This window comes from Corvus moneduloides, chromosome 12 (assembly GCF_009650955.1).
Source record: "Corvus moneduloides isolate bCorMon1 chromosome 12, bCorMon1.pri, whole genome shotgun sequence".
Lineage (NCBI taxonomy): Eukaryota > Metazoa > Chordata > Aves > Passeriformes > Corvidae > Corvus > Corvus moneduloides.
The window spans coordinates 7,084,241-7,112,034 of record NC_045487.1 but is presented as its reverse complement, the minus strand read 5'-3'; the positions used below and the strand labels follow the sequence as shown (position 1 = coordinate 7,112,034).

At 53.3% G+C, this 27,794-nt stretch overlaps 3 protein-coding genes across 7 annotated transcripts; all 3 read right to left on the bottom strand.

The window, feature by feature from the left end:
* Window positions 1-435: 435 nt before the first annotated feature.
* On the bottom strand, window positions 436-5,708 carry TMEM208 (transmembrane protein 208). The gene is made up of 6 exons (XM_032122125.1): window positions 5,602-5,708; window positions 5,436-5,531; window positions 5,284-5,343; window positions 5,030-5,166; window positions 1,933-2,017; window positions 436-890 (listed from the first exon to the last, which is right to left on the bottom strand). The coding sequence occupies exons 1-6, from the start codon at window positions 5,605-5,607 to the stop codon at window positions 753-755; spliced, it is 522 nt and encodes a 173-aa protein (XP_031978016.1). The 5' UTR covers window positions 5,608-5,708; the 3' UTR covers window positions 436-752.
* A 1,200-nt stretch (window positions 5,709-6,908) lies between these two features.
* Window positions 6,909-14,930, bottom strand: ELMO3 (engulfment and cell motility 3). Of its 3 annotated transcripts, XM_032122116.1 has the most exons (20): window positions 14,704-14,927; window positions 14,592-14,632; window positions 14,391-14,463; window positions 14,267-14,317; window positions 13,621-13,790; window positions 12,716-12,815; window positions 12,460-12,611; window positions 12,300-12,378; window positions 11,874-11,924; window positions 11,391-11,513; window positions 11,105-11,236; window positions 10,721-10,825; window positions 10,107-10,215; window positions 9,761-9,897; window positions 9,505-9,668; window positions 9,263-9,375; window positions 8,904-9,008; window positions 8,490-8,572; window positions 8,201-8,281; window positions 6,909-8,031 (listed from the first exon to the last, which is right to left on the bottom strand). In XM_032122116.1, the coding sequence occupies exons 1-20, from the start codon at window positions 14,779-14,781 to the stop codon at window positions 7,819-7,821; spliced, it is 2,160 nt and encodes a 719-aa protein (XP_031978007.1). In that variant the 5' UTR covers window positions 14,782-14,927; the 3' UTR covers window positions 6,909-7,818. The 3 variants fall into 3 exon arrangements, with proteins under 3 accessions (XP_031978007.1, XP_031978008.1, XP_031978009.1); XM_032122117.1 differs by lacking the exon at window positions 10,107-10,215 and having other exon boundaries at window positions 9,761-9,853; window positions 14,704-14,930; XM_032122118.1 differs by lacking the exons at window positions 10,721-10,825; window positions 11,105-11,236; window positions 11,391-11,513; ... (7 more) ...; window positions 14,592-14,632; window positions 14,704-14,927 and having other exon boundaries at window positions 9,761-9,853; window positions 10,107-10,305.
* Window positions 14,931-15,054: 124 nt separating this feature from the next.
* E2F4 (E2F transcription factor 4) lies at window positions 15,055-27,480 on the bottom strand. Of its 3 annotated transcripts, XM_032122122.1 has the most exons (10): window positions 27,284-27,480; window positions 25,313-25,422; window positions 24,674-24,835; window positions 24,164-24,207; window positions 21,408-21,469; window positions 20,989-21,274; window positions 20,391-20,555; window positions 19,229-19,276; window positions 17,633-17,677; window positions 15,055-17,341 (listed from the first exon to the last, which is right to left on the bottom strand). In XM_032122122.1, exons 1-10 carry the CDS (start codon window positions 27,464-27,466, stop codon window positions 17,226-17,228), a joined length of 1,221 nt encoding a protein of 406 aa, XP_031978013.1. In that variant the 5' UTR covers window positions 27,467-27,480; the 3' UTR covers window positions 15,055-17,225. The 3 variants fall into 3 exon arrangements, with proteins under 3 accessions (XP_031978013.1, XP_031978014.1, XP_031978015.1); XM_032122123.1 differs by lacking the exon at window positions 19,229-19,276; XM_032122124.1 differs by lacking the exons at window positions 15,055-17,341; window positions 17,633-17,677; window positions 19,229-19,276 and adding an exon at window positions 19,283-19,918.
* Between the last annotated feature and the right edge of the window lie 314 nt (window positions 27,481-27,794).

Sequence of the window (27,794 nt, the reverse complement as noted above, 5' to 3'; positions counted from 1 at the left end):
CTGCCATGAGCTGTTCCTGGTCTCTTAACACATGAACTCTGCAGCCGTCATGGCCCCCCTGGGAGTACAGTCTTAAAAAAACAAAACAAACCAAGCCAACCCCACAGCTTCTTGTCTTACATCCCACTGAGCTCCTACAAAGGTAGCACAGGCCAATCTGTGGCTCCAGTGAGTTCAGGCTCAATCCCAAAAGCTCCAAGTTTGGCTGCAAGCCCTGTTCACAGCATCCCCAGCTGCCCCTCACTCCTGATCCTTCAGGGCAGCTGCAGTTTCTGCACAGGGTGCAGAGGCTGTGGCAGGCAGGGCAGCACAGACCAAGCTTGGGAAAGGGAGGAGAGCACTTACCTTTGGGGATTCTGCTCCCCTCTGGTCCAGCTCTCCAAAAATATGCTGGCACTTTTCACAGCTCCCCTACATGAACCCACTGCCAGCATGGTCCATTAAGACTCTGCTCTTTAATGTATTATTTCCTCCAACATTGCACTCCCCAACCCTGAACGCAATACAGCACTGCTTTAAAAAGATATTTACACACATCCCAGCATCACCCCCTTGTCAGCCCAAGGAGCAAGGCCTCAGCCTGTGCTAAGACCCAACCAGAGGAAGTCTCTTGCGGCCTCTTTTTGGCGGAATGGCAGCAGTGACAGAGGGCAACAGAGCTACTGTGGTGGTTTCGGATTGGTTTTGGTCACATCCCTGATGAAATAACAGCATGGAGATGGGAGAGGGTGTTGATCTGTCCCCAGGCAGGGCTAGAAGCGCTTCATCTGTCGGCGTTCCTGTCGGCGCTGCTTCTTCTCGTTTGGCTCCTGAGCGGCGGGCGAGGACTCGGCTGTGAACCAGGGCCCCAGGATGTTCACCCACAGAAGGTAGAGAGCGCGCCCCGGAGCCTGCAAAACACACGTGGCACAAACTCGGTCACTCTGGGAACAGTGCTGGCAGAGGGGGTGCTGTGGGCAGTAGGGCCAGTCCTTCTGAGGAGGACAAAGCAGCTGGATCAGAGGCATCTCAGGGTGCACGGAAATCAAAGGCAGTGGCAGGCGTCCAAAATAAATGGCCTGAGTTCATGTCGTGGCTGAGGAACATATACAGTCCTCAGGCTTCATACACGGAAATCCCAGCAATCAGGTCTGAATTACCCAGAGGGATCCAACGGTCCAGACATTCCGCCTCTCCTTCCTTTGGAAAATACACCCACATTTCTCTGAATTTATTAAAAAAGCAATCCAGATGGTCTCCAGGGGACAGCCAAATCTAGGCTGCCCTCTGCCAGGCCAGCTAGAGAGAAATTTGTGGGTGAGGACTGAAATGAGATCAAGGACTGAACTGGGATAACCTTCCGTGCTCCCACAATTGCCTTCTGTACCTTTGTGGGATATCCTCAAAGCAACTGTGGGATTTTTTAACTAAATGGAGATGTTTTTCTCCTTCTGCACAAGCAGTTTTAGCTGGAGGCACATGAAAAATGTTTCAGGAGCAGAAAGAGTTTGGTGTGTTATGGGGAATGAAAGCCTATAGCATTTTATCTACCCAGAGGCACAGTGTCCAGCAGATCCCAGCCTTGGTCCATGCTGAATGGATGAAAAAGCCAAACAAGAAGAAATACTGTTTGTTCCAGACACAGAAAGACTCTGTGAACCAAGACAGCTTTGATCTGCCTCATGTTGCTTGTTGCCCTTTCATGGGACCAGAGGGAAAGACAAAGGCCAGCCTAGTTTTTGCGTGGTTTATTCACAGGGATCACGACTTCTTTGCTTTGTGTGGCCTCATTTTTAACAAGATTTGACAAAGAGATTAAAAAACATATCAGAAAATAGTTCAGGCCTGAAACAGGACACTGAAATGAAATGGATAAATAATGTCCTCCATCCTGAAGACAGGGAAAAACAACAGTGCAGAGCAAGATGGGAAACAGCAGGGGCTGGGGCTTACCAAGAGCCAGAAGTACCAGATGTAGAGCGAGAAGCAGCTCAGCACTTGGACTATAGCTGTCAGCAGGATCACATCCTTGAGGTGCCTGAGGGAAGAAAAGCAAAGTATTAAGCTTTCATTCCAACCCCTGCCAAACACGGCAGCACAGTCTCCTCTGCCAGCACAATCTGCAGCTGCTCTGCCAGCACGGTCTGCACTGCCTCTGGGGAGCGACCCTGCCCAACCCAGGGACTGTCCCTGCGTTTTGTTGTCCCTGCTTTGCCACACACAGCTATCGAGAAGAATCAGAGCAGTAAACAAACAACAACAGCAAAATACTCTGATGAATTAAAAGAGATGAACTCCCTCTGAAAAAAGAACGTTGAGAAAGCTAAGGAATTGCTGGGGGCTGGAAATCAGCAACAAAACCACCCCCCACCCCCACAGCTGAAACAGCAGCCAGCACTCACTGATTTGACACCTATCATGACATGAAGTGTAACTGCTCACGACTGGCTGTGCCGAAGGGAGCCATTCCCTGTGCCATTTCACAGGCTGACAGACACACTCGGGGTCACTGCAGGACAAGCACACCGCAAGCTGAGCTACAGCAACAGACAGCTCCTCCTCCCCTCCTGCTTATCTGACTCCGGCTCTTCCATGCCAGCCTGAGGCATAGCTGGGAGCAGCTTTGGAGGGGAATAAGCTGCCCACACCTCAACCACCACCCTCAGGGGATCTGACACCCAGGAGAGGTAAACAGGTATTAGTTTTTCAACACAAGCCTCGGGGAGTGCCATGAAGGTTTAGAAAAAAGGCCAACTCTCACTCTGGTTAAATCATCTGCTGGAATAAAAAACCCTTGAGTCACATCCAAGAACAGACAAGAAAACAAAGGCAATGGCAAAAACAACATTGACTCAAGCACTGCAGAATCCACCATTAACAGCTCTAGCACAAGACACTAAGGGTTCAGTGACCTCTGGTATTACCAGAGGCCACAGAGGGGCGAAGACAGAGCTCCCACCAAACCCAACTCTCCCAGAGACCAGCAGGATGGGCCATCCTCAACCCCAGAGCAACACAAAGCATCCATTTCAGCGACAGAAAGCATGAGAGAAATGCCATGAAATCCAGAGTGCTCCAGAAGAAGCTCCAAAGGAGCAGCATTAATCAGCTGCAGCACAGGCAGCTGAGAGGCTGGAAAACATCCACTGCTTTCTGAAGTAACTGCTAGCCTAGGGTGGTTCCCTGATCCCCAGAGAGGTAATTTAGAGGTACAGGGTAAGGATGGGAACTTCAGCTCTGAAGGTTTTGCTTTTAGAGCTCTGCCTCCCGTGTTTTGCATAGCCCATGCCTCAGATAAGCATTAATTCATTTTAATGTGTCATAAACCCTACCCCAACTGCTCAGGCAGAAAAACCTCTCTGCCTCAGTAGCAAGGGAAGCACATCTGCAACCAGGACTGCAGCAGTGCTATGGCTGTGCCTGTCACCTTTTCACAGCAGGTACTGGGATCCCTGTGCTGCCTCCTGTCAGTCACTTCCCCTGACAGCACCATCACACACACAGAGGGCAGTTATCAGGCACTCTGTCTCAGTGCCTTCCACAACTCCCAGAGGCATCTTCCACAACCAGGAGCACACCTCAAACATCAAACTTCTGTATTTTCTCTCTTTGACTGTCCCACATTGTGTTTCACTAAAAAGGTATTCAAAATATTTCGCAATTCCACTCTAGAGAGCCAAACCAGTGTAAAATGGGAGAAAAACACTTGGCTGACCAGCATGGAAACGAAGAGGGGGGTCAAAGCACAGCTCACAAGTCACACCCCCTCTCCTCCTGGCCACCTTGTCCCTCGTCTGAGTCTCCTGCACCAGACATCCCAGTCACTCCTGCTGCAGGCAGAAAAGGTACCATTCCACCAACCCAAACACACCATGAGAGCTCATTCTGTGCAGAGACAGCAGGTTCTGTTCCCCACTGCCTGCTGATAACATCCCCAAGCAAAAATCAAAACTTATGTTAATAAAACTATATACATCAATGTATGACCCTGACAGCATGAGAACACCTGACACAACACAGAGGGCTCAGCTGGAAATAAGGCTCCACTGTGCTTCTTCAAAAGCCTGGCAGCAAGGGAAGGACAGAGGTAAACCTGGAACTGCAGGCCAAAGACACGGGAGGAAGGAGCCAAGGACCCCAGCACCTTGCTGAGCACACACTGAAGATCCCCAGCACAGGCTGGGCCAACGGGGAGAGGCTGAGGGCAGGGAGGATAGAGAGCAAAGCCCAATGTGTCCACAACTACCTGGCAATTTTCTATAACTAGTTTGAGGCTTGCTGCTGGAAAACACGTAAATCTAGAAGGTATTTCTGCTGTACCAGTGCTGCTGTCTCCTAATTTTATTCAGCAGCGCTTTGCAGGAATTACTACAGTGTTTCCTACAATACTGTGGCATTCCTTGACCAAGAAAAAGACAGTTTTGCCAAGAACACAGGACAGGCAAACACTTGGTGCTGTCTGCAGAGAGACATGAAGAATGCACAAGCGTGGGGCACAGAAGTGGCTGAGGAGGTGACAGGAGCTGGCTGAGATAGAGGGGAGAATTTTTAGTGTGTAGAGTATTTCAAGCCATGATGAGTTTGCAGCCAGGATGGGGTAACTGGCAGCATGTGCCCTTCTGCTCTGTCAAGCATTACCTGCAATGCCAGTTTAAAAAGAAAATACATATCACTGTGTGCTGCAGCAGTGTGCACGTCAGTGCTGTTTGTTAACTGAAAGATGATTGTAAACTGCTCCTGCTGAACCCTTTGTAATCTCTTACCTCTGCAGCTCAGCCCTATGGACAGTGACCATGCCAGGCTGACACACCCACCTGGTGGCTCCTGACTGGGGCACACCAAGCCGAGTATTCAGGTAATAAGGACAGTTAAGGTACACTCTCAGAAAAAATGGCTACAGACTTCCAGCTCCCCTCATGCCCATGCCAGTGGGCAAGCTGAGGGGGGGAGCTGAGGCCCAGCCTTCTCCTCGGGGGCCTCTCCTGGCTCTGCGTGCACGCTCAGGCAGCAGGTCCTGCTCACCTGGACTCGTGTGGGTGTGGACACTCACTCTGCCATCCCCTGCTCCATATTCAGATCAATTCCCCCGTCAGCAAGGCTGCCATCGTCTGTGAAAGACGGCTTTGCCATGGAGTTCATGGACCGGTAGCTGGTGCCGTAGACCACCAAGCTGAAAAGGAACGCGACCTGCAACAAAGAAACCGCTGTCAGCCGCGACAGCCACGACCCCGGGGGCCTGGGGGCCATGAATGAACCTCAGCCCAGGTGCCCCCGCCGGGGCAGAAGACGGTGCCCGGCACTCACCCACGTCCAGGCGGAGGCGGCGGAGTAGAAGATGACCAGGTTCACCACGGCGTAGATGGCCTGTGGAGAGAGCACGGCACGGCTTTCCCTGTCTGCCCGCTCCCGCCCCGGTCCGGCCCCGCGCCCCGCCGGGCTCTCCCGGCCGCACTCACGGAGGCTCCCAGGATGATGCGGAGGTAGAAGCGCAGCGTCTCCCGGTTCTCCTCGAATATCTGCTTCTTGCCCTTGGTCCCCGCCTTCCCCTTGGGCTGCGGAGCCAAGAGAGGCGGTCAGCGTCTCCCCGGAGCCCGTACCCCGTAACCCCGGCCCCGCACTCACCGCCATGGCCGCGTCGGCTCCGCGCTCCGCTTCCCGTGACGCGGCGGAAGCGGCGGGACAGAGCCCGGGGCCGGCGGCCGGGCCCGCCTCGGGCCGGGAGGGGACGGCCCTGCCTGGGGGCCCTCCCACAGAATCGTAAAATAGTGACGTTGAAAGGGGTCGTGTGGTCAACATCTCTGCTCAAGCAGGGTCATTCCAGAAATGGGTTTTGAATATCTCCAGCGAGGGAGACGCCACACCCTTTCTGGGCAACCTTTCTGTTCCTTTGTGTTACTACCCGCACAGCGAAGAAGTTCTTCCTCATTTTCATGTGGAACTTCCTGTGCATCAGTTTCTGCCCGTTGCCTCTTGTCTTTTTGCTGGGCACCACCGAGCAGAGCCTGGTCCATCCTCTGACACCTCCCTGCAGATACTGACAGACATTGATGAGGTCGTCTCAGTCGACTCCTCAAGGCTGAACAGCTCCCTCACTTTCCTCCTAAGAGAGATGCTTCAGACTCTTAATCATCTTTGTTGCCTTCCGCTGGACCTGCTTTGGGAACTCTATGTTTCTCTTGTACCGAAGAGCCCAGACTCACGTTCCCCTCGGTGGGCCTGGGGACACACGCATGCCAAGTCCTCGGGGGGTTTCTCTGCTTCCCATCCCCTGGGAACCTCAAGGCCTTTCCCCAGCCCGACCCTGCGCAGCCAAAGGATTTGGGGTGCTGATGTCAGCCCTTCCCATTTCAGCTCCCCTCACAGCCCCTTGGCCAGCCTGTGCCCATCACCTCCCCTTGGCTCTTGGAGGTCTCCCACAGCACTCCAGCTGTGCTGGGGTTCTGCACAGCCTTTGGCCTGCATTCACCATAGCTTGGCTGCCTCCTGGGAGATGGTCTGACACGAGGTGAGAGCTGAGGCTGCAGACCCTGGCCTTGCAGGGCAGCAGCCTCACAGACACTGCCTTTGCCAGCCTCATCTTCCCATGGAACAGCCTCTGTAGGACCAGGATGCTGCTCTCCAAGCTGGAAGCCCTAGAGGCACCAGTTCATTTGCAGGAGCTGAGCCTGTCCAGCATATGACTGGGACTATCCACAGTGCTCCGATGCCTTCCTAGGCTGGAAATGGCCTTAGCTGTAGTCTTAGCTGTAGGGAACTCAACTCTGAGCACGCGCCTCAACACCAGGAACAAGATCTTCTTGCCAGCCATCCTCCCAGCTTCTTCATGCCCAGCTCCCACAGTGCTGCCATCCTAGCCTTACCCACTTCGGCCCCTTTTGACCCTCAGTCAGTCTGAGGCCTTCCCCAGACCTTTGGAAAGGACACAGCTCTGAGCTCTCCACAAGCGTTTATTGTCCCAATACACAGGAGGCAGAGGCACAGCTGGATCCCTGCTGACCTGTGGCTGTTAGCACAACACCCTTGGGAGAAGCTGCAGGCACAAGGAGGTGCAGGGCACTGGGATGGGGGCTGTGGGGCTGGGGAGGAGGTAGCTTGTCGTGGTGCAGTAGTGCAGCAGCATGGCTGAAGTGTGCAAGTATCTGCCCCAGGTGGGGGAAGGCACCAGGATTGGCATGATGGGCAGACCGGGGTCTCCTCCTCACACCAGGCCCAGCTGAATGGTGCTGGGAAAAGGGGGCTTGTACCCTAAACACCCCCATTTCAGGACAGTGCAGAGGGCTCAGCAAAAACACCTTTCAGTGCAGGAGGGACATGGCAGGGCAGGCACATGATGCCCTGGAGATGCCAACTTAATGGAAAGGTGTGTTCTACCCTTTTTCTAACCACTTTGTTGTCCAGAAAGGATCCCCTACAAAGATGGTGAAAGTGAGGCAGTGCAGATTCGTACCTTTGTAGTGTTACTCACCCTCCAGCTATCCCAGGGCTGCCTGTACCTTTATTCCTGCCCACATCCTTACCCTCTCTGCCCAAAGCCTGGCTGAAGTGTGGGGGAATCAGTGCCATCACAAAGGGGTTTAACTGTTGGTATTTCATCTCACCCTGCCCACGGCAGTGGGACAGAACAGCCAGGTCACCCCCCTCGAACAGGAGGCTGATGCTCTGTGGCTCATTCCCATGCTTTTGCAGGAGAGCAGGACACAGGCAGGAAAGGGTGGGACACCCAAGCCCCCAGCCAGCACCTGGGCTTGTCCCTTTGGGCCAGAGATGAAGGACAGAGCCTGGAAGGAGGGGTTTGATTTTGAGGGGCATAGAGGGTGGGGACAGGGCACGGGGAGGAATTCACTGCTCTGCATGGCTGAAGTCATAGCAGAAGTTTAAGTTGCTGGGGGGCTTTGGGACAGGAGGGGGATTGTCAGGAATGCTGACGTTCTCCAGGTCCAGCAGCCGCAGCTTGAGCTCCATGGACAGCAGGACATCGAGGTCTGTTTGCGTTCGCTCACTTGTCATCTCCTTGCCCAGGAGCACATTCAGCCCATCTGTCCAGAGGCAGAACTGGGGAAGCAGAGCACGGGCATGTCTGGCACCGGCCCTGGGCAGCCAGAGAGCCCATCTCCCCCCTGCTGTGGCTTCCACCCCCAGGGACACACACGACTCCCTCCCCTGCCTGCTGTCCCCTGGCAAGGACATCTCTGTGCCTCCCCAGTCGGCCCTTGGAGCTCACCTCGTACCGGGTGGGGGCAATGAAGTTGAGGCAGTATTCCTCCATGTCGTGCACAATGGAGAAGGCCAGCTCCAGGACATCCTGCAGGGACAGCACAGGGGGTAGCTGGCTGCTCAGCTGGACTCCTCCCAGCCTCGGTGGGGTTCAGGGCAGGAGCTGCCCCCAGACTCCTTCTCTGCACTCCAGGAGACCCAAGAGGTCTCTGTCCATGAAACCACCCAACTTGCCACCATGCACCCACTCCCAAAACCCATCCCCAGCTGGACAGGATGTGGTGTGAGGTGCTGACCTTGTTCTGCTTCCCGGAGCTCTTCTCCTTTGTGTGTGGACACTCTTTCCCCACCAGCAGCATCTTCATGTCTGCCACAGGAACTGGGGCAAGTGGAAGAGCTGTGAGCTCCCTTTCCCTCCTCCTGTCCCTCTCCTTCAGGTCCCCAGTGAGCAGAGTCCAGTACAGCCCAAGTGTGGGGACTCACAGCCATCCACAGCTTGGGGTGGGGGGCTCAAGCCACTCTGCAGCTCCCTTTGGGAAGCCAGTCTGCCCCAGCCTAACTCCCACAGCTCCCAGTCCCACAATACCAGCAGACACTGGGGCAGCCACACAGCAGCCAAGCAGAGGGGCAATTCCACCTTAAGGCAGTCTTAACCTGGGGGTTATCAGAGGGCTCCCCTCCCTCCTTCCCACTCTCTCTCCATCACCTACTTTTCTCTGGTAGGCTCTCGATGGGGGGAGACTGCACCCCCTCCTCCACATCCCCATAGTGCAGCACCTTGTGGTTGGGGGACAGGCGGCAGTACCACAGCTTGTCTGCAGCAGAAGAGCCACAGGAAATGCTCAGCCTCCCCTTGCAGAGATGCCCTTCCCAAGGGGGGATGGAGCTGCCCCCTTATCAGCACTCCCCATTTCTCCCAGCCCACGGGTTAGCCCACACCAGCTGTCCAGGGAGTCAAGCATTCTACTCCCACAGATTAATTGGGACTTCCCCAGTGGCAGGGGACATGGGAATAAGCGTCTGCCTCCCTCCCAAGCCCCCCACCCTGCAGCAGGGGTCTGGCACCCACCCTGCCTGCGGCGGCTGCTGATCTTGCGGAAGAGCGTTCCCTCACAGAGGTGCAGCAGGCGCTGCTGTCGGATCAGCTCCAGGAGCTCTGGCTTCAGCTTCTCCCTCAGCTCCCTGGGGTGAAAGCCAGCAGAAGAGGAGCACAGCCATTTCAACAGGTGCTCGCTGACCTCCCAGCCCCATAGCATTGTCCCTGCCTCGGGCCCCCATCACAGCCTCACTCCCTGCCCACAGCCCACTCACAGCACGGGCACAGCCAGCGTCTCCTCCTGGTGCAGCCGCTCCGTCTGCCGCAGCTTCAGGATCTCACTGTAGTTCAGTGCATTCACTCTGGTCTTGAATAGCTCCAGGGATGTGGGCTTGAGGGACAGGGTCCTGGTGATCTGCTCCCGCACCACCTGCATCACCTGCCAGGCCCAGGACACCAACTTCAGTTTGGCTACACTCCCCAAATCCCTGAATTTGTGCTCCCATCCAGGGAAGAAGCATCCCCCCTCACTTTGTCAAAGTCCTCCTGGGTTGCTCTCATCTCCTTCCAGGTCTTGTTCACCAGCTGGATGCAGATGCAGAATAGCTCTTCAAAGAAATGATCCTGCCCGAAGAACATAGGGTAAAAGGCCTGAGCCGTCTCCGAGCCTGTGGTGAGAAGGACAGATTATGCCAGACTCCCCGGTTTTTCCAGGGGATTTAAGTGTCCAGGGGAACCTGGGTATTTCCCAGCCTTACATCCCCTTCCCATGCTGTTGGCCATGCTAGAGCCTGGTGGCCACATGGATGCAGTCCCCTGCCCGGGCAGCTTGTCCCCCAAGCAGCAGGGCAGGGAGGACAAGCTTGGGCACACGTACATGGCTCTCCAATGTGCAGGATCTCGCAGAGGATCAGGGTGAGCTGGATGCTGCTTCGAGCAAAGGGACATTCGTGTTTGTCTTCCCGGCTGCTGTTCTCGAGGACAAACTGGAGAAGAGGGCCATGACTTCATGTTACATGGACTTGGAGGGCTGCCCCAACAGTGGGTGTCAGACATGCCATGCTCCTCCTGCATTCCTAGTCGAGCTGTCCCCCCCGACAGGAAAAGCCATCCCTAAAAAAGTGATCCACTCTTCCCAAAATCCAGCCCCAGCCTCCTCTTTCCCTTGTAGCAGTGTGGGAGCTGGTCACAGGCACTGCGGGTTGGAGCATGGCTCATGCCCTTGTTGTTTTGCTCAAATTGCCCCAGTTTGCTTAAGGCCTGGAAACCAAGCTGTGAGCAAACCCCTAAAAATTATGGGGACCCTTCAGAGGGACTGGCCTCAAATGGCTTCTCCTATCCACAGGGAGGACTCGCCTCCATCTGAAACAGAGCAACAGTAGGACACTTGCCTGGCTGTGGCCAAGGACAGATCACAAGGAAAGGAAAAGAAGGTAGAGATCCACCAGCCCCTCTCCACCAGGGAGTTCCCTGGGAGAGCACAGCACCCACCCTGCTGTAGGCATTAGGGGTGTTCCTGGAGAAATACACCATGTTGTCCAGGGCAAGGAGTCCTGGTGGGGCACGGCGCAGATCCTCTGCAGGGTTGCTGTTGTTCTAGGAGGACACAGAGGATGCAATTTAGCAGCTGCTGCTTTGTTCTTCAAGCAGCAGTGTCTTCCCAACACAGCCACAGGGCTGGCCTTTGAGTCCCAGCAGCTCCACAGCACTCGCTGTTCAGGAGTGGGAGATAGAAGGGAGCAGAAGGGAGATACTGCATGGTGGTCCATCAGCATCAACAGGGATACCAGGCTTAGGGGAGCCATCAGAAGGTGCCACCAAGGCCATGTGGTGGAGCCAGCATGGAGCTGGGGAGGGGATGCAGGGGGGACGCACCATGAAGCCCAGCTTGCGGAATTCCTTGGCACACAGGGATCGCCGGCGCTCGGTGCTGAAGCTGCCAGTGGGCACCTCGCTCTCCGACTCAAAGGCAGTTTGGCGCAGGGACTGGAGGAGATCCCGCTGTTCCTGGAGGGAGAGCGGAGAGAAGGGGATGCTGGTGAGCCCCACAGAAGCAGGTTCTCCCAGGACAAACCCAAATGTGTTGGGTTCACCCAAATGTGAACTACTTCCACAGGTAGAAGAGACCGGGTCCAGACTTGTAAGGAGAGTACTCCCAGACCTGTGAGTAGGGATCCATGGATGTTTTCATGCGATGCTCGCACAGGTTGAGGCTGACAGACTGCAGCACATAAAGGTAATGGGCCATCTCATCCCCCAGTGGCTCGGAGCTGTGGATGATGTTCTACAGGAGATCACAAGACAGAAGGTTCCCCCATGCTGCTGCTTCCAGTCCAAGCACAGGACCCAACAGCCAAATCCCAGCAGGTCCTGCTGCTCAAAGGGGTGTTGGGAAGTGGGAAGCTCCCCTTGGGGTTGGGCAAGACCTGTGTGCACTGAACTGCAGGCAGACGGGGGTGCAACCCTGGGCACGTGGGTGCCAGCAGAGCAGCACCCACAGGCATTATCAAGGAAGGGGTATGGGGCACACAGGCAACCCAGCCAAGCACGGTCATCAAAGGTTGGGGCTCAGGGGACAGGGCCTGGGGAGGAAGGATAGAGAATGAAGCACAGAGCAGACCCTTGCACAACCCCAACTCCTCACCTTGTGGATAAACTGCCTGAGGTTCTTCTCCCTCAGGTAGTCCATCATCTCCTAGGAAAAAAAAGGCTGTGAGATATTCCCCAGATCAGCACACCACCATTTCCCCCCAGAAAAGGAGGAGGCGGAGTGAGGACACAGACTTTAAACATCTCTGGGCTCTTCTTGCAGCCCTGCCATCCCAAAGAGCACAAACCCCACAGCAGAGGACCCAGCTGCCCAAAGTCCCATCACAGGGATGCCCCCACCCCTGAGAGCTCAGATGTGCCAGAGGCTGGGCCATCACAATCACTGTGCCACCACCGTGATACTTCTGTCATTTGAGACAAAACTCCTGACAGCTGAGGGCTCTCAGCAGAGCACCCCGGTGACAGAGGCACTGTGGTGCCTGACTCTGCAAAGCCACCACCCTGCCATGGTGCCCCTCACCCGCCGCTCAGCGTCGGTCGCGCTCAGCAGCAGCGCAATGAGCAGAGCCATCGCCTTCAGCTGCAGCTCGGCATTTGTCCTGTGGGAGGAAGAGCAGGAGCATGCGAGAGTCACCAGCTCTGAGGATGGGGGCAAATGGTGCTCTGGCCTCTCCACTTACGCCTGCAGGTGGGTGAGAAGACGGTCCAGTGTCACTTCTTTTTTGACCAGCTCAAAGAGGAGGCGGCTGGTAGGCACCATATTCTCCAAGATAGACAAGGAGAGTTGCTGGATAGATGCATCCACTGCATTCATGTTGACGTAACTCACTATCTATGAGACGCAAAACCATCTGTCAATGGCAGGCTGAGCCTGGGGCACAAGGACAACAGGGAATCCCACAGGCACAAACTGTGGATACTGTAGAAGACTCTTACCTTCTTGATGAAGACTGTACTAAGATTTTCCCAGGAAACAAAGTCATGCTCCATCAGCTCTGTGAAGGCTTTCAGGGTGTGAGCCAGCATCTCCCCTGTACTGGAGGGACAGATGAACAAATACAGTGAGGATGGCTCCAGGTACCCCACTCCAATCCTACAGTGGTGTCTGTGCAATTGAACATTGGTGGGCATGTTAGAAACAGCTAGAGAGGAGAGCAGTGAGCAGGAGAAAGGAAAGAGACTGTTGGGTAAGAAAACAGACTGTCACTTAGTCATCCCAGGAACTTGACTTCCCCAGGAAGTCAAGGCAGAGGAACTTCAGTAGTTGGAAAGCTGCATCACCGTGGTACAAAGATCACTGCAGACAAGCCCTCGGTAAAGCTGAACCACCCCATATCTCTCCCCCAGCTTCCAAGAAACGTGCTGTGTTGCTTGGTTCCACATTCTCTGTGTGACAGGAGCTCAGGGGAGCTGCACCATCACATCCTGAAAGAGTCACACAGGCACTGGTATTTGGCAACCAGGGTGTTCTCGAGATCCCTGCAAATCTCTTGCAGCTAAAACCTCAAGACAGAGGGATCATTCAGGGTGGCAGAAATGAGGAGCAGCACTGGGGGCCAAGATGATCTCAGGAGGTTTCCTGGTAGCAAACCCCATGAGGCTACAGATAACCCAGCCAGAGAAGGGATGGAAGGTTCAAGTCTGGGCACATTCACTAGGAGTCAGGACTGCATATCCCTGGGGACCTTCCCCCCGGCTGCCAGCGTGCAGGGACACAGCCACAGTACAGGCATCAACAAGTCAGGAACACAAAGAGTCCACTCCAACGCCCAGCTTGGAGCTCATGCAGCAGGGAGAAGAAAAGTCAAGGAGTGCAAGGAAAGTCCCGTCCTGATACTCACTCATTTCCTTCTTCCACAATAGAGTAGATTTGCTTCAAGCCATTCCTGCTGATGAACTCTTGAGCAAAGGTAACATCCTGGGAGAGGCCTGCAAGCTTCTTCAGTGAGTCAGTCTTCACATCCACATTCTTGCTCTGGATCCCAGTGTATAGCCGCTGTGCTTCTTGGTCCTACCAGGAAGGAAAGAATCAAGCCAAAGGGGCTCATCGAAAGACAGCGAGAAGCTTGAAGGTGGCTGTAAGAGCTGAAGTGCAAGTTTTGGAAGGAGTCTCAGGCTAGAGCAGCCCCAGTGAGGAGCTGGACCAAGAAACAGAGCCACCAGAGCAGAGACCAGGTGGAGCTGAGGACGGAGGTCAAACTGGCATGACACCAAGAACACTCGATGAGTTGGCCCACGCATCCAAAACATTTCAGGATATTTAGTTTCTCTTCAAACTCCCCCAAGCTCTGCCGAGGGAAAATGAAGGCTGAGACATGTCTCCTGCCTGTATTATTTCTGCTGGGTCTGAGGCACAGAGGATAGCCATCATGAGCTCAAGTCACCGAGGGAGTCAGAAGCAGAGGGAGGGCTTGGAGCACCCATTGCAGGGGCACGTCCCACCAGAGCACGCAGCGGAGGAGGAGATAGGGGGGCAGAGGGATGTACCGGGGAGGTGGTCAGCCGTAAAATGCTCCCGTTCTTAATGTCCCTGCGGTTCTGAAAGGAGAAAAGGAGCCGGTGAGCCGGTGGGCGCTGCAGCGGCGGGGTCGGGGGCTGAGGGGTGTCTCACCGACTCGGTGATGTAGGTCTGCCGCCCGTCCGCGTACTGCAGGGCGTAGCGCTCGGCGTTGGGCAGGCTCCACCTGTGGCCACGGGCGGCCGGTCACAGCCCCGTTCGGCTGGTGCCGGCAGCCACCGGGTCACCGCAGCCCGGTCACGGGCTGTCAGGACCTGTCACGGCGCGGTGGCAGGCAGCGAGTGCGGTACTCACGCATCACAGACGTCCTTGAGCACTGAAGCGAGCGGCTTGCTCTGCGAGAGGGAGGCCGGCCGTGAGCTGGGGTGGGGGGCCCGGGGAGGGGTGCGGGGGTGCCGGGCAGTACCTGCTGGAGCTCGATGAGCTGCGGGATGGCTCCCACCATCTGGATGGCGATCTTCACCACGTCCTTGGGCGGCGGCATGGCTCCCGCGGCGGCTCCGCACCGCCGGCAGTTCCGGGTTGCCGCCGCCGCCGCCGCCGCCTCCCCTCACGAAGGGCCCGGCCGCCGCACCGAGGCCTTGTGCCACCACCCCAGCCCCGGGCAGGCCCGGCCCCCTCACCTGAGCTGACGCGGGTGTGGCAGGACCCACCTCCGGTAGCAGGACAGGGCCTCCTGCTGGGAAAGGGCCCGGCCTCCCGCCTCCCAGGGAACCCCATCCCCTGGGCTAGGGCAGAGAGGAGGCACAGGCTGGGGCAAGGTGAGAAACTCTGGAAAGTTTTTGTTTATTCACATCAGAGAACACTCTGTACAAATATCACAGGCAATTTTCTTTCCTTGCCAAAAAAAAAAAAAGTATAAAAATAATCTTTATATATGAATCAAAAGTTCGTTTGCAACTGTAAATTTTTCTCTAGTTATCCTTTTCGGGAGGTCATCTAACAGGTGGCGAACATGAACACTGGGAAGAAGGGCAAGGGCCAGGCAGTACACGAAGAACTCGAGCTACACCAAAGCCACGGAGCCTTGCTAACACGCAGGACTGAGTGATTCCGGTCAGCTTCCATGTGGAGGGGGGAAGGTTCAGGGACTGGCTGCATGCAGGCTGGAAGTTCACCCCCCGGCGGGGTCTCACACCTCAGCTGTCTTGCCAGCAGCAGCTGCCTGCTGCCAAACTAGTGTCCCATTGCTAGCTGGGGAGTTCTTCATGCTTTTCCCAAAGAGGCTGCCAGTGCTTTGTTACTGCAGCAACCAACAGTCCTTGTGGAGGAGTCCCACGCAGAATGAGAGGGCCTGAGGAGCCACCCCAGGGACACAGGTCCCAAGCACATATTCTTCTCACCTCTGCAGGCTTGTCAAACTTTACATCCCTTAGTGCTGGTGCTGCAGCTGGTTGTGTGGGTCACAGGCAGTGAGCAGCTACGCGAAGAAATTAAACATCAGCTGTTTCAGTGGATGGCTGGAAGCTCCCTCTCTGCAGCAGCCAGCCATGGCCTGGCCTGACTCTCTGTTCAGCAGTTTGCAGAGCAGGAAAGGCAGGGCAGCTGCTTCCACTGTGGTGGCAGGAAGATGTGCAAAACTAAAGACACTCACAGGATCTGACCAGAACCCAAAGCTGGGGCTTGCAAAATACAACACAAATCCATCAAGGCATTTCTACTCCAACTAAGCTGCACAAGGTCCACGCCTGGTACCAGCTGATGATCCTAAAGAACCCAACAACAGACCTTCCATTACAAAGCAATGAGAAAATCTTGTGGAAGAATGATGCAGAGAAAGCATCACAGTAGGTAAAGACCTGCCACAGGATCAGGAACTGGGAGTGAGTATGGGCACGAAGGGAGCAAATTCAAATATACAGAAAACCTGATCTTGAGAGAAAATGGGGTAAAAAAAGCTCACTATTTTGACACCACCTACATAAACTGTCACAGCGAAATACTACTGAATTGCTACTGCTTGGTCGCCTTTCAGACAGTTGCAGGTTCAATTGCAATGGCTGGAAAAAAACAGCTATTTGCAAATATGAGCAGGCTCTGATGTCCCTGGAGTACCTTACAGGCACCAGCTGGAGCAGTCTTATCCTTTCAGACATCTCTTCAGTCAGGCAAAACCAAAAATTAAAAACGAAACCACATTGGCACCTCTGCTTTAGCCCTGTAGAAACAGCACAGCTGCTGGACAAGGCGCTGGAGCCCCCGGGGTTGTGCATCAGCAGACTGGTGAAAGCAGATCCAACATTCCTGCTGATGCACAAACAAGGAAAGGCTCAGCACTCCTGGGTCCTACAAGGAGCGCTCCGCTCCCAAGTCCCACTAGGAGGCACAGCTGGCTAAAAAAGTGCTTTTTGTAAAACATACTAGCTTGGTCTGAAGTCACTGAAAGAAATAGACACTTTGGTGCCTTTTTTTTTTTCCTCTGGATGCCTTTCAGAAATAAAACTGCCCCAATCTGAACCACTAACACAGAGAAATCTATCTAACAACCTCCGGGCTTGTGAACTGACCGTGGTATTGGGGCTCCTTGTAGCAGCTGGTACCTAGGAGGTGCAAAGTGCCTCTGGGAGTGCAGGAAAAACCAAGGCATGCAGATTGGAGGAAGCTCAGAGAGGCACGTGGGCAAATTCTGCAGGTGAACTGGGAACACTCAAAACACAGAGCCTTTGAAATGAGGCCCAGGATCCAGTGGAGAGGTGCGGGGGGGGGGGGAAAGCTGCACGTGTGTCTTGCACGTGCACCAGAGGAAGAAGCAAACTATAGGGAGGCTCCCAGCCTGCAAGTCCACATCTCTTGGTTCTGAGTCCATTTGAGAGCATCTCTGAATTACTCGGCCATCGAGCTCTAGCACAAAAGGAATCCAAAAATAGACACTTTCCAAAGAGTTACAAAACAGTCCGTGTTTGCGGAGCTCACAGCCGCACTGAGAAGTCAGAGGTTGAGGACAGGCACATCAAAGAGGTCACAGACACCTTCACTCTCATCCAGGTTATAGATGTAGTCATGATCTCCAGGTGGAGGGGAGAGGCGGAGCAAGGGAGCAAACACTGGGGAAAGAGAAGCCCAGGGTTGGTTACAAAACTCAGCACTCCCACCCCAGCTGAGAGCTGCCAATGGCACTGAGCAGAGCAGCCACCTCACATTTGCAGAACTGAAGAGACTCCTGGCTCTCACACCTCTCTCAAGGACTGGCAGGACAGTGAGAACAGAGTCTGTGTCCAGAACCCATAAAAGATGAGGGTGAGTCTGCAGTCACAAGGCTGCCAGCTGGGGGAAGTCACACAGCATGGTCTTCCTCCTGGGAAGACCATGCCATGACAGGAGACTCAGAGACTCACCTTCAGATGACATCAGCTCTTCCAGCAGCTCAGAGTTCACACATTCTGGGGAAGAGACAAGCATGATAGTAAAACTCTACTCTCCTGGTCTGCTCCTGAGTAGTTCCTCACTTTCCCCACCCTTGTTATCCCTTCTCTGGCTAAGGCACAGCATGTGCAGCAGGCAGTGAAAGGAAGCTTGCACTTAAGAGAGATAAAACCATGTAGTAAAAGTAATTCCAGCACAAAACACTATGGGAGAGCTCCAGCTCCTGTGGCTTAAACTGCACAGCCTTAAAGCAGCTGCCAGTGCCAGGGCAGCATTACCAGGATCACACAGGGATGAGAAAGGCTGCATGGAGCATGCTGCAAGGACCATTCCTCTGAGCTCTGTAGTGCTGCTCTTTTCCAGTCCTGAGTTTTGCCTCTGTAGCTGTTGACTCTGTTTTGTCCTTTGCTCCTGGATCTTTTATCTTCCCCCTCCAAACTGGGAAGAATACTCCATAAAACCACATACTTTACCATAGACAGCAAACATCTCCTTTACAATAGCGTCCACACACTGACACAGTAGAGTTACTTTGGGTAAGTTGGATCTTCTACATGGCTGGGCCTTTGCAGAAGTTAATGTCTCACATTGTGAACTCAAACTTACTCTGCAGATGTACTTTGACATCATCAAGACTTCATCCACTATCTGCAGCAGAGGTGCTGGGCAAGGAGGAAGGATTTTCTCCGGGCTGACTGTGGAGCCCAGGGCTAAGAGCACACAGATTGGAGACTCACACGGGTCTGTGTTTGGGTCTGTGGGGATTTCTACCCAAAGGCAGCACCTTCACAAAGCATCTGCTAGAGCACACAACTAGGGACAGCTGTTGTACTTCTCCTGTGACCACCACTGAAGTGCTTGGGTGTACTTGGCCCTGCCTGGCTGTGGGGCTACAAAGGATTCTGCCAGCAGTGAAGAGAAATAAATGTACTGATAAAAAATTTCCCAGTTTAGGTTTATGTCAAACCAAATTCCTTCACCTCTTCTGCCCTTAACCCAGAGTCTGTCCCACCATTAGGCAGCAACCCACAGACATTCCTTGGTGAGAGGAAGAGGCAGAGTCAGAACTCCAAACACAAGTAACAGCATCTCCCTCCCCTACCGCTTCAAAATTACCAGCTCCTCCACCACCACCACTGAGAAGTATTTTGAAGAGAGAACACTATCTCCCCAGATTATTTGCTTGGATTAGCCTTGGGCAGGCTAAAGCTGAAACAAGACTTAACAGGGATTTTTCTTTTCCATAGTGCTGACAAGCTGAAGGAGCATGGGAAGGCTGACCACGGATTAGTGTCGGCATGGGGACAGGAAAGCCCTCGCTGGTGTGCTGCAGGCAAGATCTAGCAGAGGTTGCTGGAAACATGGAGACATAAAAATACATACAGAAACTAGTAATTTTAAGAGTGCCTAACTACTCTTTAGTAGAGGGCCAGCAGCCACCAATGACCACAAGCACCTTACAAAACCACATCCACAAAATAATCCAAAAGGGAGCGAATCAAACAAATTGTCCCTTTTCTGTGGATAGATGGGCACAGAAAAAAGCTGTGGTCAGGGAATGAACGTACCTCTCATTGGATCAAACATCTCTGACAGCTCTTTGGGAAGTTCCAGTACTGCAAATACAACAAACCAGATGGTTTGGATCATTACATGAAGAGTCTGAAATGCTTTACAGCAGAATCACCCACAAACCTACTTGCTCCTTACACACCCAAATCATCCAGAAATTCTGCTCCCACAGTCTGTGTCAGATATTTCTGCTGCAATGACAAGCAACAAAACACTGAAGCTCCACTACTTTAAAATAAACTTGTAGGAGCCCTGGGACATGAACATGTTATCACAGTCAGCAGCTGTGTCTGTAAACCTCACCCGGTACACTGCCTCGATTACCTTGTGTAGGATGAGGACATGCCTTTGGAGAGGCACAGTGATAAGATATATGCACATCCAAGGCCTAATTCCACAACCAAGATGACTCCAGACAGACAGCTCATGCTTCTCTGAGACATGCCAGCAGCAGAAGTGAACAAAGCACTGTGTGAGCTGCATTTAAGTAAGATTTCTTCTTCCAACCATAACCTAACCTTAAGTGTTTCTGCAGGGAAGTTTGGCTTCAAAACATTCCAGCAGTGTGGCTTACCTAGAGGATGCTTTTCTCTCCTTGGGCCAGCCTGCCATTTCCTGGCATAAAGCTCCAGTGTTCCTTTTTAAAAGCACATCAAGGAGCTCCCCAAATACATACTGCAAGATCACTAAGAACACAAGATCACTAAAGACAGATGAAGTATTCCTGGGTAAAGGAGGGAAAGTGAGACAAGAGCTCTCCTAATACAGAAAACTCCCCCTGAGTTACAAAGGTGCTCTCAGTGGTGGCTGAAAATTCTATAGCTTCACACAGTCTCAAAGACAGGACCTTACTCTACAGAAAGGACTGAAAGGGAATAACCCTACATGTAACAGCAGAGACATGTGTCATGCGGGTGTCCCTTGCAGATTTTCTAGTACTCATGTCACAGAAAGCAGCAGGACACTAGACAAGACACAGTCACCTCGTCACTGTGTTTCCTGGCAGCCTCACAGGGAAATGCCTACTCATCCTTTGCAGACCCTGGCTGACAGCAAAGGCAGAATGGAGTTCAGCTCCTTCCTCCAGGCCCAGCAGCCTTTCCCTCACTCCCAGCAGCAGGATTTTGGAGTGACACATGAAACAAGCAGCATACTCACTTCCTGTGGGGTCAGGTTTGATGGGCTCAAAGGAGGTAGAGGTGCTGGGCAAGACAGAGCTGCTGTCCAGCGAGGCTGAGGACTGCAGCAGCTGTGTGTCCAATGCCGCTGGCTGGCCCTCGAAGTCACCACTGCCCTTGGACTCTGCCGCCGGGACATCGCACTCTGGAAACAGCCACAGACACACCCAGGAATGTCATCTCCCACCAGCCCCGAGGCAGCTGTGGCACAGACTCAGCCCTCGCTGGCAGTGCTGGCCAGGTACAAGCAGCTGCACAGGGAGAAGCTTTCCTGCTTTCCTCCACGTCCATATCTGGACGTATTTTCTCCTGATCAGTGAACCTGCACGATCAGCTTCTCTCCTCTAGGTGCTCCTACAGGCTGGCACTACCCCCTGAAGTCAAGTGCCTGATTTCTCTGAGCACAGCCAGTCCCACTAACCACGGCCAAAGGAAGAGTAGCAGCAAAGGCAGTGATGCCCCTTTGCCAGGAGCCCTCAACGCTGCACATCCAGCAGTGCCAGCCCCAACGGGGCCAAGGAATGTACCCTCCTCTGCCAGCCACCAGCCTGTTTCTGCCTTCTATAGCTCCCTCTCACCTGTGCCTGCATTTTTCTGTGTGGGAGGGCCATGGTCCTGAGTGCTGGTGGGTGTTGGTGTGGAGGGCTGGGTGCTGCTGGGAACAGAGGCCTCCTGGAAGTGGGCGAGTGGTGGGATTTGTGGTTTGGAGGGTGCAGCTGCCTGGCACTGAATGAGGTCTTCAGGGGGAGGGACAGGGAGTACGACAGGAGGAGAGCTCCAAGTATCTTTGTTTACTAGGAGAACATCAATGGGACCACTTGTACTCTTCAGGTGGATCTGGTATTTCTTCTGTCCATTTAGGCCCTGAGAAAAGTCAAAAGCAAAACACGGACATACCTTAAAAACCGTTTCCAAATAGAACATCAGTTTTCCACGGGCAAAGCATACATGCACACACACAGAGCCCCTGCACTCCGCCCATGGATTTATCACTCACCTCAGGGATGGGAACCTCCAAACGTGTGCCAGATGGGGCACGAATCACAAGGAGGGTGTCTCCTGTGAAAACAGAACCAGTCAGGGCTCCTGGCACAAGTTGTTGTGATGTTAATTAAGCACTGATGAAGAGCCGCGCCTCAAACCCCACCCCCCCTCTCCTGGCAATCTTCCATGGAAGGAAGACATCTACACCCCAAGCACATCATACAGTTCCTAATGTGCCAACGGCCCAGGGCACAAAGAACCTGCAAAGCTTCCCCTAATGCAACCCCGAAGTTTTTCAGCAGTGTCTTTATCAAGACTAATCTCTTCTCCTCAGAAGAACTGGCTTAAATTCACTCTTAAGAACATCTGAATCCTAAGGGAAGTATCCTTCATTCTGCTGTCACAAGCTTTTAGATGTGAATTAGAAACAAAAGAGCTGCACTGCCAGTAGAGAGATGGGGCTGGACCAGGCTCAAAGCCAGGCTGCCAACCTCAGGCTGGTGTCCCAACACCTGAAATCAACACTCCCCAGTCTCTATCGTCCAGAGCTGCCTGGTGTTAGTTGTACTGGACCCTCCACAGAGCCCAGCATGTGTGGGGCTGGAAGCCAAGCTGACAGCATCCTTCCTTTCCAAGTTCTGCAGCTCCTTAAGACCTGCACCCTAATAACTCAACAGTCACAGGAGAGCAGCTCCCAGCCTGTACCTGGGTTTAGAGAAACATGAACAGAGAAATACCAGAGCTGTGAATATCTGACATATTTAGATCAAGCAGCTTGCAGCTTTCACTTTGAATGTTTAAGCTTTAGTGTGGTTAATATTCACAGTACCCCAGTATTCTGCAGAAAGTTTCACTTGGTAATTAAGACAGAAGATCCCCAGAGTGACGAGAGTGGACAGCAGAAAAGCACATCCCTTAATTTCAGGCAGGCAATCAAAGGTCAGATCAGCAAAAGGTAAAGGGATTAAAAATAACATGGGATTTGTCAATTGGATGGGACTTGCTTAACAAATCTACACTTAAGAAAAACGTAAAAGACATTAAAAATGCATAATAAAGCTCAAAGACATCAGCTCAAGCTGTAAGATCTGTTAGTTTCAAAGACAGGTGCTGGGTTTGTATCTCCTTTGAAAAATACGTCCCAAATACTTGTACAGAACACCACACTCTAGGTTTCCACTTCCTTTTTGAATCTGCAAGTGCAAAATGCATCACAGCAACAGACGGGAAAATTATGTTTCCCAGTCACTAAAACCTCACATATTCTTACTTCTCTTTTTTCTTTTTTTAATTAATCCCTATTTGACAAGAGTCCAAGAGTGGAAATCTTGGAGCAAGCAAGTTCAATAGTCAGGTAGAAAAACCAGGAGCTGAAATTCAGCCTGCACCACAGTTTGAGAACAGAAGAGGTCCAACAAAGAACCTCTGTACAGCTCAGGTGTTCAGGAGAGGAAGAAGAGTCATGTAAGGCATATTCATATAGGAAAACAGGACAGGCAATGGAAAACCACAGATGAAGCCTCCATTCTAGAGGGAATTGACACCTGCCTTCAGTAAGATCTAATCTCTGCATGTTTTGGTGAGGTCTGACCTCAGACACAAACCAGTTTACAAAAACCAGGTGCAATGAAATGCAAAACACTCAACCAGCCAAGCAATGAGCTGTCTGCTGGTCTCCAGTAAACTCTTCCAGACTGTTGTGAGTGATCTGGCCCGCAGCTCTGTCAAAGTGAAAACACAATCCCTGCCCCCAAAAGTGCAGCTTCAACCAGAAGAAACAGTAAAGCCAAGGGAGTGGTGATGCAGCCATTACACCAGTGGGAACTTGATCAGTGTAAAGGCTGGTGAACGAGGAAAGCACAAAGGTAACAATGGCAAACAGAGGGGCTGGTGAAGGGCAGGGCAAGAAAAGTGCCTGGAGGAGATGAGGAGAGCCAGACACAGGGGAGATTATGCATGACTGGGGGCAGCCAGGATAAACAGCTTCAATCTCTGCAGCAAGCAAGCAGATGCAGGTTGCCAGGTCAGGAGAGGTCAGGCACCCGCTGAAGCAGAAAGGAGCTGCGACTCTGCACCACTACAGCTGGGAAGAGCAGCTCATGTACTGAGGCTGCCTCACTGCATGCTGGCCACCAGGCATCAATCTGGTCTTACATCTATCATTAAAAGTGGCAACAGAAGAAACAAAGACTTCTGTGGGTTTTCTTCACTTTTGCCCAGAGACAGAATACAGGGCTTTTGATAAAAGCCCCCCCAACTTTAGGAATAAAGGAAGGGCAGAGAAAGTGGTGCATTCCCTTCTGTCCTCCACTGTCTCCCTCCTGCGTTCTTGTTGGCAGGGGGAACGATGTAGCTGAGAGACCACCTTTAATACTATTTCCCTGCTTACACCATGGTTTCTACTGTGCAGTAAAATTTGTTTCCTGTCATTAGAAAATTGCCCACCCAAGCCCTTAAAATTAAGGGCTTCTAACATAATACACATACCCACACAGTGAAACCCAGCAAGAAGACTTCCTTAGGAACAGCACCTCTGTTCCTTTAAACACAAGTAAAAGATATTGTCTGTCCCCTCTGATGGTGACAAGAAAGCTAGAACTCAGTGGTACACAAACCCAGGACAGCATCAGAGCTGACATTACATTTCACTTGATGCTGTTGGACAGCCCACAGTCTACTGCCCACTCTTTCTTGGAGGAAGGAGAGCAGCTGGGACAGACTGACAGGACTGCAGCATCACATCTTTACAATAGGGCACCACTTCCTCACCTGTGAAGCACTTGCAGATATCTTCATGTGTCACATATGCTAATGTTCCCAAGGTTAAGGAGAAAGGCTGCAGCTTCCTGCACAGACAGCTCTAAGGACACCTGGTGTTTCCTTCCTGAGCACAAGGAACACCATTCCAGAAGGGTCTCCATGCCACACTCTGAAGTGGTCTGCACGTGAGGTCTGCAAGCTCCAGATTGTCAGAGCTGACATTCTGAGATAGTTAAGCCACAGGAGCTGCTCTGCACTCAAGAAAGTGGCACCTGTGACTCAGAAAGAAGCACTTTTCTCACTGTGGTAAACATTACTGTGTTTTTTACTTCCAAAAGCCAGAGGAGCAGCTGGATGCAGAAAAAAGCAGGTTTCCAGGCTGGACAGTTACCCTAATTTCAAACCCAGGTGCTGCCTTTTGACTCTTTTGGTGGAGTTTCTCCAGCAGCAACAGGTCAGCACCCACCCAGCCCAGCAAGCGAACACGGAGACAGAGCCATCAGTTCACACAAAGGATATCGACTGTTCTGCATGTCTTCTGTAACATTTTTGATGCTCTGCTGAACCCACATCTTCTGCTGCTCCAGCTCCTGTTCCCGCTGCTCCAGGTCCTCTATGTCTGCCTTCAGCTCGATCAGTTTGTGAGCTATTTCACGTGTGTTGCAGCCAGGACCCACCCCCCTGGGCAAAGCAGAAATGGGTGAGATGCATCAGCCTCTGGAGGCATCCAGACCAACCCCAACCTCTCTGCCAGCCTCTTATTCCCACCCCTGTGAAACATCAAGGCCAGATTGCCTGGAAAGCCCTGTCTATAGCTGCTCTAGATCCCTACCTCTCAGCACAGCAATGTTTGGTACATCTTTCTACTTCTCACAGTCTAGCAGGACTCTTCCCCACCTCCAATGCCATGACAGACATCTTTTCTAGCCCAAGGCAGTGCAAATATTTAGTTTGTATCAAACTAACAGCTTTGCTGTAAGAGACACACCACACGTACTTCAGCTTTCCTCACTGTGCCATCAGCACAGCCCAGCTGGGGGAAGCATGAGCATGGACCACTGAGGAACCTTCCTCTGCACTGGGCATTTTAACCCCACTGTCACTTAAACCTGCACTAGAAGGGACCTGTGAACGATTTAGACCATCTCTGCCACTCACTTCCACTGGATACTGTTCTTGGACTTCTTCTCAATCAACCCAATGCCTTCCAGGACATTCGTGATATCGTAGATCCGTCGCTTCTGTCGCACAGCCAAGGTATCCGCAGCCTGCAAAAAGGTTAAGACGCTTAATTCCAAACTCTAAGTCATGTTTAGCTCCTTCCTGCCTGTCAGATTAACTCCTGGCCAAGTACCTTGCTCCCCATCTCATACCTCCCCTGTTCCAGCGCTTCAAGTTACACAGTCATGTTCTTGATCTCATATGACCATGAGAAGAAGTCACCCATTCTTCTTTCTTTCTTACCCCACTAAACATAAACCAAATTCCAGCCATCCTGCTTGCAGTGGATCCCAAAATCACCATTCTCCAGTAGCAAAGCAGTGTTTCCAGTACTACGAAACAGTAGTTCAGCAGCCTAAAAAGTCAGTGCTGCCTCAGGGTAAAAGAGATGGAGATGGGAAGGGGAATGCTGAGAGCTGTCTGGGCAATGCTTCAGCGAAGTCAACGTTCAAAAGTTCTTTTCTAAAGCTGATCCGATGCCACTTGACTAAGAATCAACATATTTTCAAGAGATTCCTCTGTTTGAAAGATGCAATTCCAGGTGGAGAGTAAACATGAGCATGGGGCTTCCCTGCCTTGCTCACACGACCCTTCTCCTCTCAGGTTTCAGGACTCGAGGAATGGCACCGTTTCCACTGCCACACGGCAACCTGGCACCAGCAAGAGTTAACGTGTGCACAGCCAGGACCAACAGTGTCAGTGGCAGTGCAGACAGAGCAGGTCAGCACAAGAATCGTGTCCCTGTCACCCACCAGGCCAGGACTTTGGAGACTCTACGCCACATAAATCACACTGACCAACATGAATCCACTTAATGGACATTTGAAGCAGGAAGATATTGACAAATCCAGAGACAAAAACTTGGTACAGGCATGGAGCCAGGAAATCCCTCCAGTCCTGCATTGTTAGAGCTTTCTGGCATTTGTCTGCTGCCTGCAAAGGGTCAGAGCACACTCACACACGTGTCCACATAAAAGGTGCTTCTATAAACCATAGCAAAGGAACTTTCCTTATAGGAAAGGCCTGGGATTGAGTACTGTACATGGCACAGAGTTACCTCCTCTAGGTGAAGATCTTAAAAATGCAGAAGCAAGCTGCATTCACAGAGCACTTCTCCACTGCCTAAAGGCATCGGGGACAACCTCTGGCAGGTGACGCTGACCACACTCCCCCTCCTGGTGCGTGCCGGAAGGGTTAAGTGCTGTAGGAATGGTTTACTATAGGTATGTGTTTCTATAGGTGTCTGAGGCTTTGCAGGGCCGGATCATTATGGTGCCAGTAGTGATCAAGTGCAGGGTAAGAACACAGAAGAGAACAAGGTGGTCAAACGGGTTTGCGACTGAAGCACACAAACACCTGCAATGTCTGGCAAGATCCTGGGGAAAGAAAAGTGCCGGGGACAGCCCGACGGGGTGGGGAGAAGGGCTGGGAAGGAAGAGCAAGAGGGGGTGTGAGGGCGGCCGGTGCAGAGCCGCTGAGCACGGCCGGCAGCTCTGCCGCACTCCCAGCGACCCCGCTTTCCCTGCACCTAGAAACAGAGGATCAGTACGGCTGGAAAAGCCCTCCAGGATCACCGATCCCAACCATTAAACCCCACCACTAAACCATGTTCCTAAGCACCACATTCACACGCCTTTTGAACACTTCCAGGGACGGTGACTCCACCGCTGCCCTAGGCAGCCGTTCCACCACTGCCTGGCCACTCTTTCCATGAAGAAATTTTTCCTGGTATCCAATCTAAACCACCTGCTGCACCGAGCGCTGCCGTGTCCCCGTTCTTCCCCTTCCAAACCTGCTCCAGCCGCCGGAGGACCGGTCCCGCCGGAGCCCCGCTCCCCCGGCGGCCGCTCCCTCCGAGCCCACCCCCGGGGCGGCGGAGCCCTCGCCCCCCGCCGGCTGCCCCCGCACCAGCTTGAGGTCGAGCACGCCGTCCTTGGCCTCTTGCAGCAGCGACACGAACTTGGTGGTCAGCAGCCCCAGGCTCTTCTCGTGCCGGCTGGGCGCGCCCGCAGCCCCGCTGCCACCCCCGGGGGGCTGCGCCCCGCACTCCGCCATCTGCCCGCCGCCGCCGCCGGCTCCGGGGCCGCGCATCCGCTTCCGGGCCGCGGGGCTCCCCGGGAACCTCCGGGGCGGGGACGGCGGCGGGGCGGGGACGGGGGACTCCCCCCCCACCGCCTCCCGGGAGTAGGGAGGTGTTCCGCCTTGCTCCGGGAGTCTCCTCAGCCCCGTCGGTTTGGGGGTCCCCCGGGTAAAGGCAGGGGTGCGTCCATCCCCTCGCCGTCCTGCGGTGTCAGAGTCAAATCCCCGCCCTGTGGTACCAAAGCCAAACCTCAGCCATGCACCCAGCTCGCAGCGCCTGGGTGACAGGGGCGGTTTGCTGCTCCAGCACACCCAGTGCCGGGGGAATCCTCCAGCCTGT

Coding starts and splice junctions, on each gene's coding strand:
- TMEM208 (XM_032122125.1), bottom strand. Junction 2,018..5,029: donor ATGGAGCAGGGGATGGCAGA/GTGAGTGTCCAC, acceptor TTCTTCCCTCAG/GCACCTCAAGGATGTGATCC. Junction 891..1,932: donor TCTGGTACTTCTGGCTCTTG/GTAAGCCCCAGC, acceptor TGTGTTTTGCAG/GCTCCGGGGCGCGCTCTCTA.
- ELMO3 (XM_032122116.1), bottom strand. CDS start 14,781: ATGCCGCCGCCCAAGGACGTGGTGAAGATCGCCATCCAGATGGTGGGA. Junction 14,633..14,703: donor AGCTCATCGAGCTCCAGCAG/GTACTGCCCGGC, acceptor TCCCTCTCGCAG/AGCAAGCCGCTCGCTTCAGT. Junction 14,318..14,390: donor AGACCTACATCACCGAGTCG/GTGAGACACCCC, acceptor TTCTCCTTTCAG/AACCGCAGGGACATTAAGAA.
- E2F4 (XM_032122122.1), bottom strand. CDS start 27,466: ATGCGCGGCCCCGGAGCCGGCGGCGGCGGCGGGCAGATGGCGGAGTGC. Junction 21,470..24,163: donor TATCTGCAAGTGCTTCACAG/GTGAGGAAGTGG, acceptor CTGTTTTCACAG/GAGACACCCTCCTTGTGATT. Junction 17,678..19,228: donor GATGTTTGATCCAATGAGAG/GTACGTTCATTC, acceptor TCTCTTCCCCAG/AATGTGTGAACTCTGAGCTG.